The 18653-nt window shown below is 41.8% G+C and overlaps 1 protein-coding gene across 3 annotated transcripts in view; it reads left to right on the plus strand.

Moving 5' to 3' along the window:
• The first annotated feature begins 8552 nt into the window (after positions 1-8552).
• The window catches only part of GCNT2 (glucosaminyl (N-acetyl) transferase 2 (I blood group)), an 88483-nt gene continuing 78382 nt past the window's right edge, over positions 8553-18653 (plus strand). For all 3 annotated transcript variants that reach the window (XM_078055695.1, XM_078055692.1, XM_036123961.2), the window contains exon 1: positions 8553-9909. In XM_078055695.1, the coding sequence (XP_077911821.1) occupies positions 8985-9909 (925 nt within the window). In that variant the 5' untranslated portion in view covers positions 8553-8984. The remainder of the gene's footprint in view (positions 9910-18653) is intronic.

Raw genomic sequence — 18653 nt, forward strand, 5'->3', positions numbered from 1 at the left:
TGACTCTTGATCTCAGAGCAGGTCATGATCTCAGGGTACTGGGATGGAGCCCAGTGTCAGGCTCCATGCTCAGGGGGGAGTCTGCTTCTCCCTCTCCCTCTGCCCCCCCCCCCCCGCTCCCACTTGTGCTCTCTTTCACTCTCAAATAAAAATAAATAAAATCTTTAAAAAAAATTGAGAGATAGGAACATTTTAAGTTCTTGATACATATTGCAAAATTGTCTAGGGGAGGAAAAAGAAAACCTTGAGTTTACTGGCTTAGGTTCTTCAGCTAAAGCTCTAGAAATTACACTGACAAAACACAGGTTGTAGAGAGAAAAAGAGTTTATTAACACATACAGTGCACATTCACACAGGAGAGACTCAGCGGTGAGTAACTCAAAGGAATGGTTAACACTTGGGGTTTATACAGCATCTTACCAAAGAACGATACCTTTGTAGAGAAGGAAAAAGATAAAGGAAAAGGAGTTTAGGCACTTAGGGGTGGCAAATTGTAGTAAAAGAAATATGTGGGTGCAACTAATAGAAGATAAGAGCTAGTTAGTAGGGTTTATGATCTAGATTCCTCTGGTGCCTTGTCCATAAGGGTCTGGAGTTGTTTCAGTGATTAAGAATCATCCTATCACTTCATGGCCATTTGGCTAAGATCAAGTGTGAAGAATCATCCTGCCTTTCCTGCTAGAGAGAGGAAGGGCAGAGTTTCCTGTGTTTGCTTCTTCTGAATCACTTCAGATCACAATCATCCTTATGTCAGAGTTGCAGGCTTTGGGTAGCATACTCTGAATGCTCGGAACCCCTTCATTACCTTTCAAAATATGTTCTAATTTTCAATCAGACCACCAGTGTACAAGAGGGTTTATGTCATCACACTTCTGCCCACAGTGGATATTCTTAGGTGTTCCTTTTTTTTTTTTAAAGATTTTATTTATTTATTTGACAGACACAGAGAGAGAGAGCACACAAGCTGGGGGAGCTGCAGACAGAGGGAGAAGTAGAAGCAGGCTCCCTCCCAGGACCCTGAGATCATGACCTGAACCGAAGGCAGACGCCTAACCGACAGAGCCACCCAGGCGCCCCCTTAGGTGTTTCTTTTTAAAAGCTATTTGAATTAAAGAGAAAAAGAGCTGTGTTTTTGTTTTTATTTGCAATTCAGTGAAGGTGAATCTTTTTTTTAACGTCTACTAGCCCTTTTCTTTGTCTTTGTGGGTTGCCAAGTTTTCTCCATGGTGGGCATGGAATTTAAATGTTCTCTTGTTAATTATGGAGAAGAGAAGAACAGGTTAGGTGGGTCAAGAGAAGGAAGGATAGGGTATACAGAGAAGAGAATGGAGCCCCTAAAGAGCAGGGAAGTCCTGAAGTAATTGAATGGGCAGGATCTGCTAAGCCGTACAGTGAAGTAATTAGGTCATTGCCAAGAATGGAAAATCAGCTTTGGCTGAGATCATTTGGCTTGACTGGCTCTTTCAAAATGAGAGGACTCAATCCTTAACCTTCAGAAAAGCTGCTTCTTCTCCCCTTACCCTCCTTCACCTTCCAATGCTGGAAGGGTCTGAAAAACACCCACGTATACAAAAATAGATATCTGATGATTTTATTCCTTTGTTGGTAAAAGACGTCGAATCTCATAAAGCACTGTATTTATTTCTCTAGCAAGATTCTTATGGAGTAGGGTCTATTTTTTCATACTTTTGCAAGTGGTACAGAATGCCAGGCCGTGGAGAAATTGAGGAAGTTGAATGCTAAGGAGGAAGTTGAATTGTCAATCGGACAAACGCTCCGCCGAGGATGAGGGGAAAGATAACCAGCCGAAGCCGTTACAATTTTTCTTTTCCGATTAGAAAAATAATCCATGACCATAAATATGAAAAACAGGAACAAGTATATAAAAACAGTAATTTCTCAGAATCCCAACACTCAAAAGAAAACTCTATTACAACAGTTGAGCTTCTTTTAGTCTCTTCTTCAGGAAAAAGTTATTTTAAGAATTGCAAACTTGCTATTCCTTTGGCTTTTCTTGACTCTACTGCAAATTTTGTGTGCATGTGTGTGTGTGTGTTTTAAGATTTTATTTATTTATTTGACACAGAGAGAGAGCATGAGCAGAGGGGAGCAGATTCCCCCCTGAGCAGTGAGCCTGGTGCGGGGCTCGATCCCACAACCCTGAGATCATGACCTGAGCTGAAGGCAGACCCTTAACTGACTGAGCCACCTAGGTGCCCCTGCCAATTTTGTTTTTTAAAACCCATTGGATATTATAAGTTGCTTCAAACCACTTATGGGAAGAGAGGAAGCTGGGTAAAAGTATAATAGCATCTAGCTTGTTCCCCGGAACATGAATCATAATTCGTTCCTAGAAGAGTATGTAAAGAGCACATAGGCCCTCCTGTTTGCCTGGCCTGAGGCTCATGGTGAAGTAACTCATTCAAGGTATACAACTTTACTTATGGACCATAGAATCCGGCCTCCTAACTCCGAACCCAGGGCATTTTCTACTAAATCCTGTTGCCTTGTGATTTTGCTTCCTTAGTGAGCAGATCTGAGTGAGGAACACAGATCTTAATCCATTATAACTCACTCTGGATCTGGGACTATAGGATTTCCCATCTGGAACTAAGTTTAAGGGTGAACCTCAAGTACCAATGATCTGTGAAGAGAATCCAAAAATCCCTTCTCTGGCAAAAGCAAACTTTGAGTGGGGAAAATGGAGGGTAGTCTCAGAAAAATACCGAGAATAATTCTCATGCATCCTACATTAGAGCATCCTAATGGGAGATCCGGTTATGGCACAACAGCTGCTTCCCTGTTAACTGCTTAGAACCTCTCTGGGGTTGGGAGCCTTAGATTCAAAGCCTTTCTGGATTCTGTAGGGAAGGGTAGTAACTGGTAGTAACTAGATAACAGTAACTTGAGACATCAAGACTCCAGGCACAGATCCTTCTTTGGTTCCCAGGCCAGCCCTTTGGGGGTGGGACTAAAAGGCAAACACATCTTTGTGCGTCCACATTCCAGCTTTTGTTATCCCACTTTCAAACATTAAGGTTAATTTGGTTAACCTGCCTTTACCTTAAAGAGAAGGAGGTATTTGCAGTAGGATGCATCTGGGCAACTTCATCCTCCTGGGAATGAAGGAGAGAGAGAGAGAGAGAGAGGAGAGAGGAGATTGGAGGGAGAGGCGCACAGCGTTACCTCTGTTTAATCCCAAGCAGTATACAATCCAGTAGGATTAAGCTTATGTGGGCTGCCTTTATGTTTTCTATTTCCAGAACCTAGCACAGTGCCTGGCATAAAGTAAGCACACAAAAAATGATTGTTGAATGAGTGAATGAATCATTCGATAGTGGTACATGGGATTTCCATTTCTAAAGGTTTTTCAAAGAATAGCTCAGGGTAGTGTGGGGTCTCCTTATGCCATGGACTTACTGGGGACTGTGATTGTTTTCATTTGCCTTGTTAAATCATTAATATCCATATATATTTAATTAAAACTTTTAAACTTTTATGAAAGGACGATGTTCACTTCTAATTTAATGGTTGACATTATGTTCTTCAGTTTTCTTCAGGCAAGGGGAAAATGTTTCCAGAATTTAACAAAGTACTTGGCACTATGTGGTGGGTTAAAACGTACTTTTATTTCATGAGTCTCCACAACATTCCGGTGAGGCATAAACTCCAGTTGAGAATAGGTAAAACTGGACAAACTAGAAAAGCAATGAGGTAGGTTTGCAAGTGATTTCTACGAAAATCCATCTCCCAGAACTAAAGACAGATCGATTACTTAAAATCAGGTTCTGCCAAACGCAGAGCTACTTTTCTGGTTTTCCTATTTTTTCACTCTGGGCCTGTCTCAAGCCCGCTCTGAAGGCGGGTCATGGGGTTGTATCTTTCCACAAGGTCGGCTTTATGCAATCATAAAGCCAGGTAAACACAGTTGTACAGCAGGCTCAGGATTCCAAATTCAATGGCATTTCACCGTGCATTTAACTTGGCTTCAAACATGGCACCCAAAACAAAACACGATACAAAGTCAAGGAAGAAAGGTACAATAAGGAGTAAGAAAGTAACGAACCAAAGGCGAAGTCAGTCCGCGAGCACGTAGTCAGCTCTTGGTGCCTACTGCTTCTTATGTTCAAGCCATGGAGGATCCCGGTCCAGCGATCAACCAGGCAGAGCCTTTGGCTTCTTTCCTGATTATGTCACTACTTGACATGAGTGATTTCATCTTGCGCTCCACAGGGCCTTTGGTAGTCACCTCTTGTAAAGAGGGGTTTTTTGTTTGTTTTTTTCCCCCATCTGGGAGTGGATTGGCCAAATAGGGAGTAGGTATCTTAGAGTTTCTTGTAGACTGTGGGCTTTGAGAAGAAAAAATGGCAACATTGCAATTCCAGCAGCTGGGACTGTACAGATTAGGGGGTCCCTTCTTTGCACTCTGTTCTGACTGAACAGCATGTTGCAATCGGAAGAAGGGAGGCTCTGTTCTTTCAGCGTGTTATTCTCCGGGATCAGAAGCTCAAGGTCTCCCCTGTGGTAGGAACACTCACTGCAGCAGTGGCCTTAAGTTCTTATAACTTCCAAACCAAATCAAGGACTTCTTGAGGAATAGAGTGAGAAAAGGAAAGAATAGAAATTTAGAAAGGTAAAAAAGCCAAACTGGCACCAGGATTGGACCCCTGTTGTTTCTCCCCTGACACCGAACCTTGATAATCCAGCCAAATTCCAAACCTGAGGATTTTATGAACTGGGAGAGGTTAGACTGTTCAAGCATCTGAGGTCCGTGGGCTCAGACTCCTTTAGCCCTTGGCATTTAAAGTGAGGGTGACCAGTTATCTCTTCATGTGCAAATAAGCTGGAAAGTGTTTTGGTGCCACAGACTCTACTTAACGCTGCTGAGATGCTGTTCATCTTTCAGCTCTTTTCCTCAGCTCTGCATTTTCCCATTGCTATTTAATCGACTGCTTGAAAAGAACCAGCTTTTCCACGCATTTCCACGCTCTCCTAGATCCAGTTATCCTGTGTTAAATGCCTGCAATCCTCCCCCATGTTCTCCCTGCACTCTGTGTTTTTCCAAGCCTTTCCCTCAAGGTCTGACATCTCTGGCCAGCCCTGAGCTGGGTGTTGGATTCCTGCCAGAATCCTCCCAGCTCCACCAGGAGATTGATGATGGCGCCTAGATTTTGGAATTGAAAACCCGAGACTCAGAGGTGTGGATGACCTGGCAGGGAAAGAAGCAGCCATTGCGGGTTGGAGACCCTAGAGTAACTGCAAGGGGTGTTTCCTTAAATTTACCCAAAAGGGTGCTGTGAGGTGTGAGATCCAATGTCTTGTTTGGGGGTTCCCAAACTGTCCACAATGGCGTTGGTCCAACTGGAGACTTTCTGACCCCCAACCCAGGACTCTTCTCCTCTATTTTAAACCCTGTTGCTTCCTGTGGTTATAAAAAAGCATTGATGAGGATAAGACAGGGTACTGAATTTAACATTAGTAAATACATCAATAAGCAGAGGAATAGATAAATAAATAAGCTTAAAAAAATACTAACAGGCAAGCATAGTTTGAACGCTGGGACATAAATTTATACCCTGCTATTTATTGAGTGACCAAGCCACAAGTCTGAACTGGTTCCCAGTTTCTTCAGAACTCCATCCTACCTGATCATGGTCTCCAACTTAGAATTGGAGATATTAATTTTGATCTAATGCTCCAGCTGGGACAAAGAATTGCACTGTTCTTTTTGGTCACCCATTACCATCCCCTTCTATTATTTCACACAAATGCAAAAGCCCAGAGCTCAGGATTTAGGAGGATGATTAGTGGTACATTGCATAGGGCCCAGGAGGACCAGAACGAGTATTTCCCACGTTTCTGACATGAGAACCAAGAAGGTAAGCATCAGATAGACTGGGTTGATGGGGGGGAAAAAGATGGATTGGTACTAATTCTTTAAAATATGTTTAACAATGTTGAGAGGCGCCTGGGTGGCTCAGTTGGTTGAGCATCTGCCTTCAGCTCAGGTCATGATCCCAGGGTCCTGGGATCTAGTCCCCATGGGACTTCCTGCTCAGCAGGGAGTCTGCTTCTTCCTCTCCCTCTGCCACTCCCCTTACTTGGGCTCTATCTCTCTCTCTGACAAATAAATAAATAAATAAAATCTTTAAAGGAAATAAATACATAAAATTAAAAATGTTTAGCATTGTTGAGGATTCTATTTTAAATAATTGTGAATGTTTCTAGAGCTTAAAATCAGAGGACCCTTGTAGCAGTTCAGGTGAGGTACAATTAAGGACTTCACTGCAGTGAAATATTAAACTGTAAATGTTCTTCACCCTGTAACTATAAATTCAGAGAGTTGTAGATTTAGAGAAGAGCCAGCAAACTGTTAGAGATGCATTTCTGCATGAAATGTCTGGAGGGATGGGACTGTGCCAAGAATGAAGGTGATAGCCAAAATAAACAGAGAAAATTATCTGGATATATTAGGAGAAGAAGCTGTAAAAATTTGACTAGTATGCATAATCAGGTATTGATGGTTTCATTTAATTATCCCTGGTCCCTTTCATTTGATATGGACAGTGGCTACTTAGGGGGATAGTAACAATTATTTATTTATTTATTTATTTATTATTTTTTATTTTTTAAAAAAGATTTTATTTATTTATTTGACAGATAGAGACACAGTGAGAGAGGGAACACAAGCAGGGGGAGTGGGAGAGGGAGAAGCAGGCTCCCCGCGGAGCAGGGAGCCCGATGTGGGGCTCAATCCCAGGACCCTGGGACCATGACCTGAGCCGAAGGCAGACACCCAACGACCGAGCCACCCAGGCGCCCCACAATTTTTTTTTAAATGAGAGAAATTTTACTCCTCATTTCAGAAAAGATTATTCTTGTATGGCTACTCTATTGAAGAAATGATTTGTTCAAAAGAATTCTAGGTACACACATGAGAGATAGTTATGTAAATAGGTATTTGGGTTGATTGAATTCTATTTTGGGTCATATAGACAAGACGGTGCATCTGAATCATGCTATAAAATCAGATTCCAAAAACAAGTAAGACTGACTCTCACCTAGTTCTGGATAATTTCCCTGGGTCCATTCTTATCATCATTTCCTGCGCTCCCGAAGATCCCCTCATCGATGCATAAAACTTTCAACTGGGCTGGGAAAAAAGAAATAATAACTCCAGTCTTGTGTTCTAAGGTAATGATTGTGAAGATAATCCCAATGAAGATTGAGTAGCACCAAGGAAATGTGAGGCTATGATAGTAAATGCAAAACGCAGGAATGCACACTTGCATCTCCCCTGTGTTCTTGGTAAAAATCAAAACATGTATGTCTGTGGGCAAGAGGTAAATAGACTACCAGACATGAAAACACTGTTTACAGTCTATAATATCATGTTGTTTTATAACTAAGACATATTGGGAAAATAGGTATGTTGAATGTACCCACATCCACAGACACAAAGATTAGAAGTCCTTAATACTTGGAATCTCACACAAATGTGACCAGGGAAACAGGGAAATGAAAACTAGAGCACTCGATCAATACATATTTGATTGTCTAGCATGTGCAGACAGTGGTGGGAGCTAGAAACAGATGAGGGATGTGTGAGCTCAGTGCTCATGCACCGCTCCTCTGAGTGTGGACCATTCACACCCACATGCAGCTAACTACCAAATAAAGTAAAACTGATCCGTGTTCTCTTTGATGTATCATCCAACTGGTACGGGCTCGTGGAGGAGAGAATAAGGGAAGTGTAAAAAGGTTTCAAAGGAAAGGTGGCGATTGTGTCATTTTTTGACACGTGATGGGGGAGGGGCTTTTGTTCACTCCTCTCTCCCCCCTACTTGTGGTTGGCCATGCCCATGAACTCTTAGACATGTTATCTCATTTTATTCTCATGACTGACCTACGAAGGTGGTAAAATTATTTTCACTTTTACATAGGGGAAACCCCTTTGAAAGGGTTTGTACATTTGTAAAACCTCTCCCCTTGAGTTCTGGAACTTCCCAGACTGAGACGGCTCCTCTCTTTTTCCTCTCCAGACATCAGGCTGCTCTGCAGGTACCCAATTTGGGCTAGGGTGAAATCACCTTGGCATTCCACTAACTTCAGTTTTAGGTTTTACACAATTTTGGGGTAAGGACAGCTGTTTGGGGGGGGGTTGGGTTGTTTTTTTTTTAATTAGCCTTTATTCATCCAGTGCCCTGGTCACTCTGTGTAATAAGTTAGGTGGTCAGGTAAGCTTGCAAATGTGCCTTTTTAAGGACCTCACCTAGCAGCAGAGAAAATTAAGCCTTGGAAAGAATTTGGCTCAACAGCCAGTCATATGCCTTGCTTTATAGCATACCCAGCCAATATAGGGAGGAGGGTGAGCATGTGTGGAAAAAGATAGGTTAAGCGATTAATTTTTAAGCACTAAATATTTATTGACAGAATATCTCTCCAGGCAGTGTTCACATGCTTAGAACTGAAGCTTTTAACTTGGCAGTGCTGTTTAAGCAAACAAAGGCCAGTCAGTTGAACGCAATGATTAACAGAAGTTGGGGAGCTGACACAGTTGCCAACCGTTGGCCTGGAGAAGAGCCTAGGGTAGAAGTCTTAGGGGGATCACTTGCTGAATGGTGACCTCACCCCCCGGTGATTTTACCGCGGAGATAGGTGGCTGCATCAGAATCAGAATCTGCCCGAGGCCGCTTGTTTTTGTGTGGTAACAGGTTGTAGGTTAACGGGAGCCAGAGCAAAGCAAATCCAAGGGAGCTACTTCAGAGATGTGTCAGAGAAAGGTGGAAATGAAACATAGTGGTGAATGAGCAGGGAAGGAAGACAGCAAAAGGACAAAACGGTCAACTGGAAGGGCACACAACCACTGATCAGAATTGCGTCTACCAAGAGGATGATTTATGGATTCTGGAGAAAATGTAAGTTAAATATATCTACACTCTGATCGGCTCTCGAGAGACGTTTCCCTCACTTTCTCGTCTTGAATGATGGTCTCTTGGAAGCATTGTCTTTTTACCGTGTCTCTTATCACTGCCCTGATTTTCGTCTTTGTTTACAATAACGAGTTATGGGAGGAGAAGCATTTTCTGAAGGCATCTCTGTCCAATGCTTCACTGTTAGCAGAAGTCTGTCATCGGATTTTTAAGGGGAAGGTTTTTTACCCAAGAGAGAATGCATTGAAAACTACCCTCAGTGAATCTACCTGTTACGAGTACATGGCTCAAAGTCACTATATAACAGAAACACTATCGGAAGAAGAAGCGGGGTTCCCTTTGGCGTACACGGTGACCATCCACAAAGACTTTGGCACTTTTGAGAGACTCTTTAGGGCAATTTACATGCCCCAAAATGTCTACTGTGTTCACGTGGATGAGAAGGCGACAGATACATTTAAAGATGCAGTGAAGCAATTACTGAGCTGCTTCCCAAATGCTTTCCTGGCTTCCAAGATGGAGCCAGTTGTCTATGGGGGGATCTCCAGGCTCCAGGCGGACCTGAACTGCATCAAAGACCTCGCGGCGTCCGACGTGCCCTGGAAGTATGCCATCAACACGTGTGGACAAGACTTTCCCCTGAAAACCAACAAGGAGATAGTTCGGTATCTGAAAAGCTTTAAAGGGAAAAATATTACCCCAGGGGTGCTACCCCCCGGTCACGCTATTGGACGGACTAAATTCGTCCACCAGGAGCTATTAAGCAAAAAAAATTCCTATGTGCTTAAAACAACAAAATTGAAAACTCCACCTCCTCACAACATGACCATTTACTTTGGCACTGCCTATGTGGCCCTCACAAGGGAATTTGCCAACTTTGTCCTCCAAGACCAGCATGCACTTGACTTGCTTTCCTGGTCCAAGGACACTTACAGCCCTGATGAACATTTCTGGGTGACCCTCAATAGGATCCCAGGTATGTGTGTCTCTTAACTTTTGTTCTTATGGGTAAACACTGCATGGTCGATACTGAATGAACTGCTTTAAAAAATAGTAAAAAAAAAAAAAAAAGGTTAACATTTCAAAGATCTTTGCAGTTTTAAATGTTAATTAAAAAAATCTTTAGGGGCGCCTGGGTGGCTCAGTCATTAAGCGTCTGCCTTCGGCTCAGGTCATGGTCCCAGGGTCCTGGGATCGAGCCCCACATCGGGCTCCCCGCTCAGCGGGAAGCCTGCTTCTCTCTCTCCCACTCCCCCTGATTGTGTCCCCTCTCTCGCTGTGTCTCTATCAAATAAATAAATAAAATCTTTAAAAAAAAAAAAAATCTTTATAGCAGTTCTGCTCACCGATGTCACTCATGATAAGGCTCATGTCCATTTTACAGATGAGGAAACTAAGGCATAGGGATTAGCAGGGCAGAGGTAGAGCTCAACCCTCTGACTCGATTTTGCTGATATGTCAAACTGCCTTTCTGGACCCACAGACCAACATCAGATATGTGCTGCAGCCTTGAGATAGGGCAAAGGATTGAGGGAAAGCTGGCTGTGCCAATGAAAGACTAAACCCAATTCTCCTTTAAGTGTGATGTCATTTACAATCAGGAATAAATATTATAAAGTAAATTGGAATGGCAATTTGAACATTTTAATAATACTTTCACTCCTGTCAAAGCTCCAATAGCTAAATTCACATGCTTTCAAAATGGGAGCAGCATACGACTTTAAAACTTTTTATTTGCAAGCTCTTTCCTGGAATTGAATCAGAAATTTAGAGCACCTTAAAGGTTTCTAGACCAGTACCTTCATTTTATAGACAAAGAAACTTCAATGGGATTGTGTGAAGTCCTCAAGCTACCCAGCTAGTGAGTGATCGTGCCAGTGATATAATCCGGGTCTCCTAAGCCTGATGTTCTTTTGATTTCAGTTAGATCTCAGTCGTTACTAAATTAACTGCACCTTTCCTTTGGCCCAAGTTCTAAATGATTTGAATGATCTCAAGTTGTTTTTAGTGAACGGATTCAGTTCTGCTAGTTCAATTCAGAATAAAAATTCAGATTCACAGTTCAAGGGAAAAGTAACTTGAATCAATATGAGCATCAGAGTCATGGTTTCTTGAGATTAGTGGTTCAACCCTGGATGCATACTACATTCACCTGGAGCTTTTAAAAATACATAAGGTCAGGCCCCATTTCCCACAGGGCCTGACTTCTGGGGTGGACCTCACCTTAGGTATTTGTTCTGTCTCTGGGTAATTCTCAGGGACAGCCAGGGCTGTGAACCATTGCAGATGCTTGTTTTAGATGTTGTTATACAAAACTTCATAGACTTAGAATGCTTTTTTTTTAACCACTTGAAAACAACCTCTCATTTATTTTTAAGATTTATTTTTAAGTGAGGTATAATTAGCATATAACATTATATTAGTTCCAAGTATACATACAGCATGACCTGCTATTTGTAGATATTGCGAAATGATCACCACTCTAAATCTGGTTAGCATCCATCACCACGTAGAGTTGCAATTTTATTTTTCTTGTGATGAGAATTTTTTGTATGTGTGATAAGAACATTTAAGAACAGCTTTCTTGAAAATAATAATAATAATAATAATAGTAATAAAGAGCTTTCTTAGCAATTTTCAAATATACTGTCAGAGAGGAAAAAATTTACCTCTTCTTTTCAACGTTATTCTGTCTGGTCTAAGAATTCAATTGACATGAGATGAATTAACAGGAGGAAAAAAACCCAAAGTTTAATTACTTGTGTGCAGAGAACCAATAATGAAAGTACGACCCAAAGAAATGATGATGGCATCTAGCTTTTATACATTTTAAACAAAGAGACATAAATCTGTGAGAAATTGACAGGACAAAGAAAACTTATGTTTGGGCGCCTCAATTACTAAGAAATTCTAAACAGGATTTGGGCTGGGGTAATAAATTAGTAAAAGTACCAAGGTTTGTTTCTCCATTCTTCTTGGCTCTGAATTTCCTACCTCTGGTGAGAAGGATGTCCCTTTATCTCCTGATACAGGGAGTGTAGATTTCCACGGGAGATTTATTTCCTGCTTTCTGAAGACAAAAGGTGGGGGGAGGGTCAGGATGTTGCTCTTGTGCCGGCTCTTTTCTTTTCTTTTCTTTTCTTTTCTTTTCTTTTCTTTTCTTTTCTTTTCTTAATTTAAATTTTACTTAGGTAACATACAGTGCAATATTGGTTTCTGGAGTGGAAATCAGTGATTCATCACTTACATACAACACCCAGTGCTCATCACAAGAAGTGCCCTCCTTAATCCCCATCACCCATCGAGTCCATCCCCCACCCACCTCCCTCCAACAACCCTCAGCTTGTTCCCAGTGGTTAAGAGTCTCTTATGGCTTGCTTCCCTCTCTCTTTTTTCCCCCCTTCGCCTATGTTCCTTTGTTTTCCTTTTTAAATTCTACAAATGAGTAAGATCATATGATATTTGACTTTCTCTGACTGACTTATTTCACTTAGCATAATACCCTCTAGCTCCATCCACATTGTTGCAAATGGCAGGATTGCATTCTTTTTGATGGCTGAGTAATATTCCATTATATATAGATGTGTATATATGTGAGATTTTTATATTTATATATGTATATATGAGATATTTATATTTATATATGTATATAAATATGAGACCCTCATATTTATATATGTATATATATGAGATTTATATATTTATATACTTATATACATATAAATCTCACATCTTCTTTATCCATTCATCAGTTGATGGACATTTGGGCTCTCTCCATAGTTTGGCTATTGTTGATAATGCTAGTAATGTAAACACTGGGGAGCACATACCCCTTCAAATCTGTATTTTTGTATTATTTGAGTAATGCACTGTCTCTTTCTTAAGTAACTTTAGTTCAAAAAAGTGGCACATTTTTGGGGTGGGCTGCCCTTGGGCCCCACAGTATAATACAGTATTATTAACTATAGTCACCATGTTGTACATTACATCTCTATGACTTTTTATTTTAAAACTGGAAGTTTGTAGGGGCACCTGGGTGGCTCAGTCATTAAGCATCTGCCTTCGGCTCAGGTCATGATCCCGGGCTCCCTGCTCAGCGGGAGGCCTGCTTCTCCCTCTCCCACTCCTCCTGCTTGTGTTCCTTCTCTCACTGTGTTTCTCTCTGTCAAATAAATAAAATCTTTAAAAAAAAACAAAACTGGAAGTTTGTAACTCTTGACCACCTTTACCCATTTGCCCCCCCATCCCCCCATCCCATCTCTGGAAACCATCAATTTGTTCTCTGTATTGTGAGTGTTTTGTTTTTTTTTTCCCCAGATTCCACATATAAGTGAAATCATACAGTATTTGTCTTTCTTTGTCTGACTTATTTCACTTAGCATAATGTCTTCGAGGTCCATTCATGTTGTCACAAATGGCAAGATGTCATTCTTTTTTATGCTCAGTAACATTCCATTGTATATGTATCACATCTTCTTTATCCATTCATCCACTTATGGACACTTAGGTTGTTTCCATGTCTTGGCTATTGTAAATAGTGCTGCAATGAACAGGGGGTGCCATATCTTTTTCATCTAGTGTTTTTGTTTTTTCAGATAAATACCCAGAAGTAGGATTGCAGGATCATAGGGCAGTTCTATTTTTTTTTTTTTAAGTTTTATTTATTCATTTGAGACAAAGAGATACAGAGAGAGAGCATGAGCAGGGGGAGAGGCAAAGGGAGAGGCAGAGGAAGAGGGAGAAGCAGACTCCCTGCTGAGCCGGGAGCCCGATGTGGGGCTCGATCCCAGGACCTGGAGATCATGACCCAAGCTGAAGGCAGATGCTTAACCATCTGAGCCACCCAGGTGCCCCAGGGCAGTTCTATTTTTAACTTTTTGAGGAACCTCCATACTGTTTTCCAGAGTGGCTGTACCAATTTACATTCCCACCAACAGTGCGAGAGGGTTCCTTTTTTTCCACGTCCTCGCCAAGACTTGCTATTTCTTGTCTTTTTGATAATAGTCATTTTAACAGGTGTGAGGTGACATCTCATAGAATACTTTTTAAATCTGCGGATTTCCAAAAGTTGGAAGGGGTAATGTTGTAGTGATAGAAGAAATCAGGACTCAAGAAAGTAGGGGGGGAGTCATGACCATATAATTGTTTATATGGAATTCTAGTGTCCAGAATGAGGGAGGAATAACCCCACTTCTGACTTACATGTTGCTTGGATCGACCATGATGTTGACTGTTTAGGTATGAGCACCATACTTTAAGCAAAGATGTTAACAACACAGTTTCCAAAGATAGCAGCCAAGAAGGATAAAAGACCAAATCCCATTTTTTTTTTCTAGAAAGGACCAAGGCAAACAAAAAGGTTATTCAATCTGAAAAAGATTTGAAAAAGGATCACTGTCTTCACAAAATTAAAAGATTTGCTCATTTGGAAGAAGAATCTAGGGTCAGTGGTGGGAGATTTAAAAACCTGTCAATCTGGAATTAGAATGGGTATCTTCCTCAGTGATGAACAAGCAAAAGGGATAGGTAGAAACAGAGAAGGAGAAATGCAGTGAAGGCAGCTCATTTATCAGGTGTTAGATAAGATGGCCTGAGAGTCTCTTCCACTCTGAGATTCCATGATCCTAAAGGATGATTCTAATCAGTTTGTTGAACAGAAACTTAAGGCTAACACCCTGGCTTCTCAACCTGGTTTATCTATTGGAAATGGATTTTTACACATCTGGTTATCAGTTACAGATCAGTGAAGCAATGGAAAACCATTGCACTGCTCCAAAACTTAGAAGAGTGAGCCCTTGAAGTAGTTTCTGTCTTATATGTATGAAGGATCCTTTTTTTTTTTTTTTTTTAAGATTATTTATTTATTTATTGGGCAGAGAGGGAGAGAGAGGGGAAGGAAGGGAGAGGGAGAAGCAGGCTTCCCTGCTGAGCAAGGAGCCCAATATGGGGCTCGATCCCAGGACCCTGGGATTATGACCTGAGCGAAGGCAGACGCTTAACTGACTGAGCCACCCAAGCACCCCTGAAGGATCCTTTCTGGAAGCCGGTGCCCCCTCACTGGTAAAGTTAGCTCATGAAGGACCTGGGTGAGCCTTAGTAGAGAGCTTGGTCATGAGGAGGGAACGGAACTGAAACCTAAGCGTTTGTCTTATTTAACTATCACTCCTGCTACGTGGAAATCTGAGTCAATTCTGTTTTAAGGGCACTTCTAGTTGATGTATTAATTGGCTGCTTGATTGTTTTGGACATTTTAAGGTTTTTCTAGTTGACTGCAGTGATTGGGAGTTTATTAGGATTCTCAAAGAAGTAATAGGGCCAGGACAAAAAATCTCACAGACAAAATGGCCTCATGGGGAGCTAGAACAGCACCACCCAATAGAAATATAACGTGAGCCATATATGTAATTTTAGATTTTCTAGTAGCCACATTAAAAGAAATAAAAACAAACTGGGTGTTATATGCAACTGATAAATTATTGAACACTACATCTGAAACTGATGACGTACTATATGTTGGCTGATTTGAATTTAAATAAAAAAAATTTTAAACATATAAAAAATAAAAACAAGGAGGGGAAATTAATTTAAGTAATATATTGTATCTAACCGAGTATACCCCAAATATCATTTGTACGTGTGGCTGGTGTACTCGCAGCAGGTGTCCTCCCCGCTCTGGGTAAAATGGTGGGACAACAGCGAAAGCATCCCAGCAGCATCGAGGAGTCAGCCACGCTTGCGTCTCAGTGTGGTCCCCTCTGCTGCTCTGGCTTTGCCTGCTTCCTTTTCTGAAATTCTCACCCCGGCTTCAGCGCTTCACTTGCTGGTGCTGCCCACTGCCCTATGGCTCGAGCTCTTTGCATCTTCCCCCTCCGCTGCCGGATGCCGTGGGGTTCGGGGGACGTCACGCGGCCCCTTCCGATATGCGCAGAGTCTTGCTTTGGGTCAGGTAGGAACTGCAGATGAGTCCCTGTTCTCATGTGACATCACGTCATAGGCACACTGCCTGCGCTGTACATGGCTGCCCTTCATTTAGGTCTCAAGCTGTTCCAGTCAGCTGTGGGTTAAAGCACGAAACAAAACATGCCCCGCCCCGTCTATAAGAGGTGCCTTAAGAAGTGGCAGGTCCTCTGGAAGCCTCAGAAGGTAAGAATTTGTGCATAGTCCACACAGGTGAGGGTGCCCATGAGGACAGAAGGGTCACAGAAAAGGAGTTCACCTATGGTCTTTTTATTATTATTATTATTGAAGATTTTATTTATTTGAGAGAGAGAGAGCACGTGTTCATGAGCAGGGGGAGGGGCAGAGGGAGAGGGAGAAGCAATCGGGCTCCTTACTGAGCAAGGAGCCTGGCTCGGGGCTCCGTCCCAGGACCCTGAGATCACGACCTGAGCCAAAGGCAGACGGTTAACCGACTGAGCCACCCAGGTACCCCCGCTTATGTTCTTAAAGAGATTTCTCCCTCCCCAAATAAATAAAAATTAAAGCAAATATAAAGAGGTTGCCCAATAAACTTCACTAGCTGTTGTGAAATTAGGGCTTCCTGCCCTCCCTGCTTCGCCTCTGTGCCTCCATCTTTCCCCCACTTTTCTCTAAACTCTCTCCTCCCCATCTCTTCCTTCACCCAGACTGCAACAAGATGGCAGCCTCTTAATCCTCTGACTCACCTGGGCATGATTTCCAATTAGGGAAAAGATCCATTTGTAGGCCCCAGGCGCAAGTTCTTGGCCTCCCACTTTGCTTCTGAGTTTCTCCTCTTGTGTGCGTCTGGCTTGCATGGTTCTGCCTGGGTTAGGGTAACACCAGTGGGTGTTATGTTCATCGAGTGTTCCTCGGATTTAAAGATTTAAAAACTGACCAATGGTTTCTGCCTCACTTGCTACAAAGGAGTATTTGGAATATGATTCCGTGGGAGTTTATTTGAAATTCATATTAAAATCTGAATGAGTGAAAAAAGAAACCCGACTGCAGGTTTTGTTGAAGAGGGGAGGAGAAAGGAATGCCAAGGTGCGTGAGGGAAAGGAACAGAGAAAGGAAGAGAGCTGAAGATAGAGGACCTGGAAGGCAGACTCCCTGCTTCTCATTTTTCTTTCTCCCTGGAGCCAGCCTACGGACCAGCCCTGATGGTTTTCTGTGTCCTACATGTACCTCTGTGCCCTTGATAGGGGAAGCTTGCTGCTGTAGAGTCCATACTAGAGTGACTCTACCATTATCTGCGATGGCTAATCTCTTTATTTTCTATCTTTGTAGAAATGCAATCAGAGGTGCCAATCTCTTGAGAGAAGCAACTACAGGAGTCAGGCAAGAACAGATCTGAATCATGGTCCTGGGAACTCATCCTTTGGCCCCAGTGATTTGGCTGGGATCTTGCTATGCCCAGAGGGAATTTATGTTCCTCAAACACATTATGCTCACAGAGCTTCCAAAAAAGCCACTAGCTGTATGGGCAGACTTGTGGCTGGGGGTGGTGGAAGTCTTACTATTAGCTTGAACAATATTTTTTTTATGTCTGCTAGAAAATACCAATTTTGTCAACTTTCAGGAAAGGGAATCGGTGAATGGGGCCCCCATGAGTTCTTTTCAGGGAAATACGGTCTCTTGAGAAGGTGATAAATGGCATGACACACTTCACCTTTACATAGATAGATTAGCAAGGAAATAGTGGTATTAGTTTTATTTCTCCAGAAGAAATGAGGGCAGGGCAGGCGGAAGTGGTTTGCAACCTTTGAATGATCTTATCTGTGCCATACTTTTGTCTGCCCTCCTTCCCTAGTCACTGAATTTGTTCTTGGAGCATTCTGTGACTCATACTCTACCCTTACTTTCCTCTTTATCCTTCCTCACTAAGTTAGACAATTCTCTCCTAGTTCTTTTCTCTCAAGAGGGTGACCTGTGTTATCTTGACGGTTACACCCTGATAGGACTAAAGTCACCTAGAAGTTCAGTGTCTTTTATGGTTTAAGTTATGGAATAGTAGGCTTACTTGCTTATGATGACTCAGCAGAGCCAAGGACCACTGGAGATCTCAGGCACTTTTTTGAGTTTTTAAACTCAAAATAATGATAATTTCTGCAAATCAGAAATTGCCCTAAGATGCAGTTTAGTTTATTTATATGCATTTTACATATCCACATATATTACTGTCAAAAATGGTTTGCATCATAGTGCTGACATATATGAACAAGTTTGCTTTGTTAATTAGAACATCTTCTGGGATTTCTGAGGAATAAGCGGAGACATGACCCTAGATTAATTAAATTAAGATATTAATATTTAGATTTAATTAATTTAATGAAGATAGTAATACTTAATATTCAGAGATAGCATTTCTTCCTGTGGTGACCCATCTTAATTTTAGACTGAGGAAGATAAAAGTAGATTGAAGAGAAAGAAAAAGGAAGGGTTAGGCCTAACTGAACTAGAGTCAATGGTCAGTTAGAATGCATTTCAGACTTCAGTGGTCTGTGGAGTGTGTTGAATAAATGATCTAAAGATCTGTTTACTCTGTGGAGTCAGAGGGTGGCCTCCATTTGCTGGTGGGATTTAAAAGCAGACCGTCTTAGCTCTGCCACCTACGCTTTATAACTTTGGGCAAGATGCCTAATTTCTCTGAGACTGATTCTTTATCTTATCTTGAAGATAAAATACCTCGTTGTGGGCCTGTTGGAAGGATCACGTTGTAGGAACTCAACGTCCAGAAAGAGGGGAACAGACTAACTTCTT

Source organism: Halichoerus grypus, chromosome 9 (assembly GCF_964656455.1).
Source record: "Halichoerus grypus chromosome 9, mHalGry1.hap1.1, whole genome shotgun sequence".
Taxonomy (NCBI): domain Eukaryota; kingdom Metazoa; phylum Chordata; class Mammalia; order Carnivora; family Phocidae; genus Halichoerus; species Halichoerus grypus.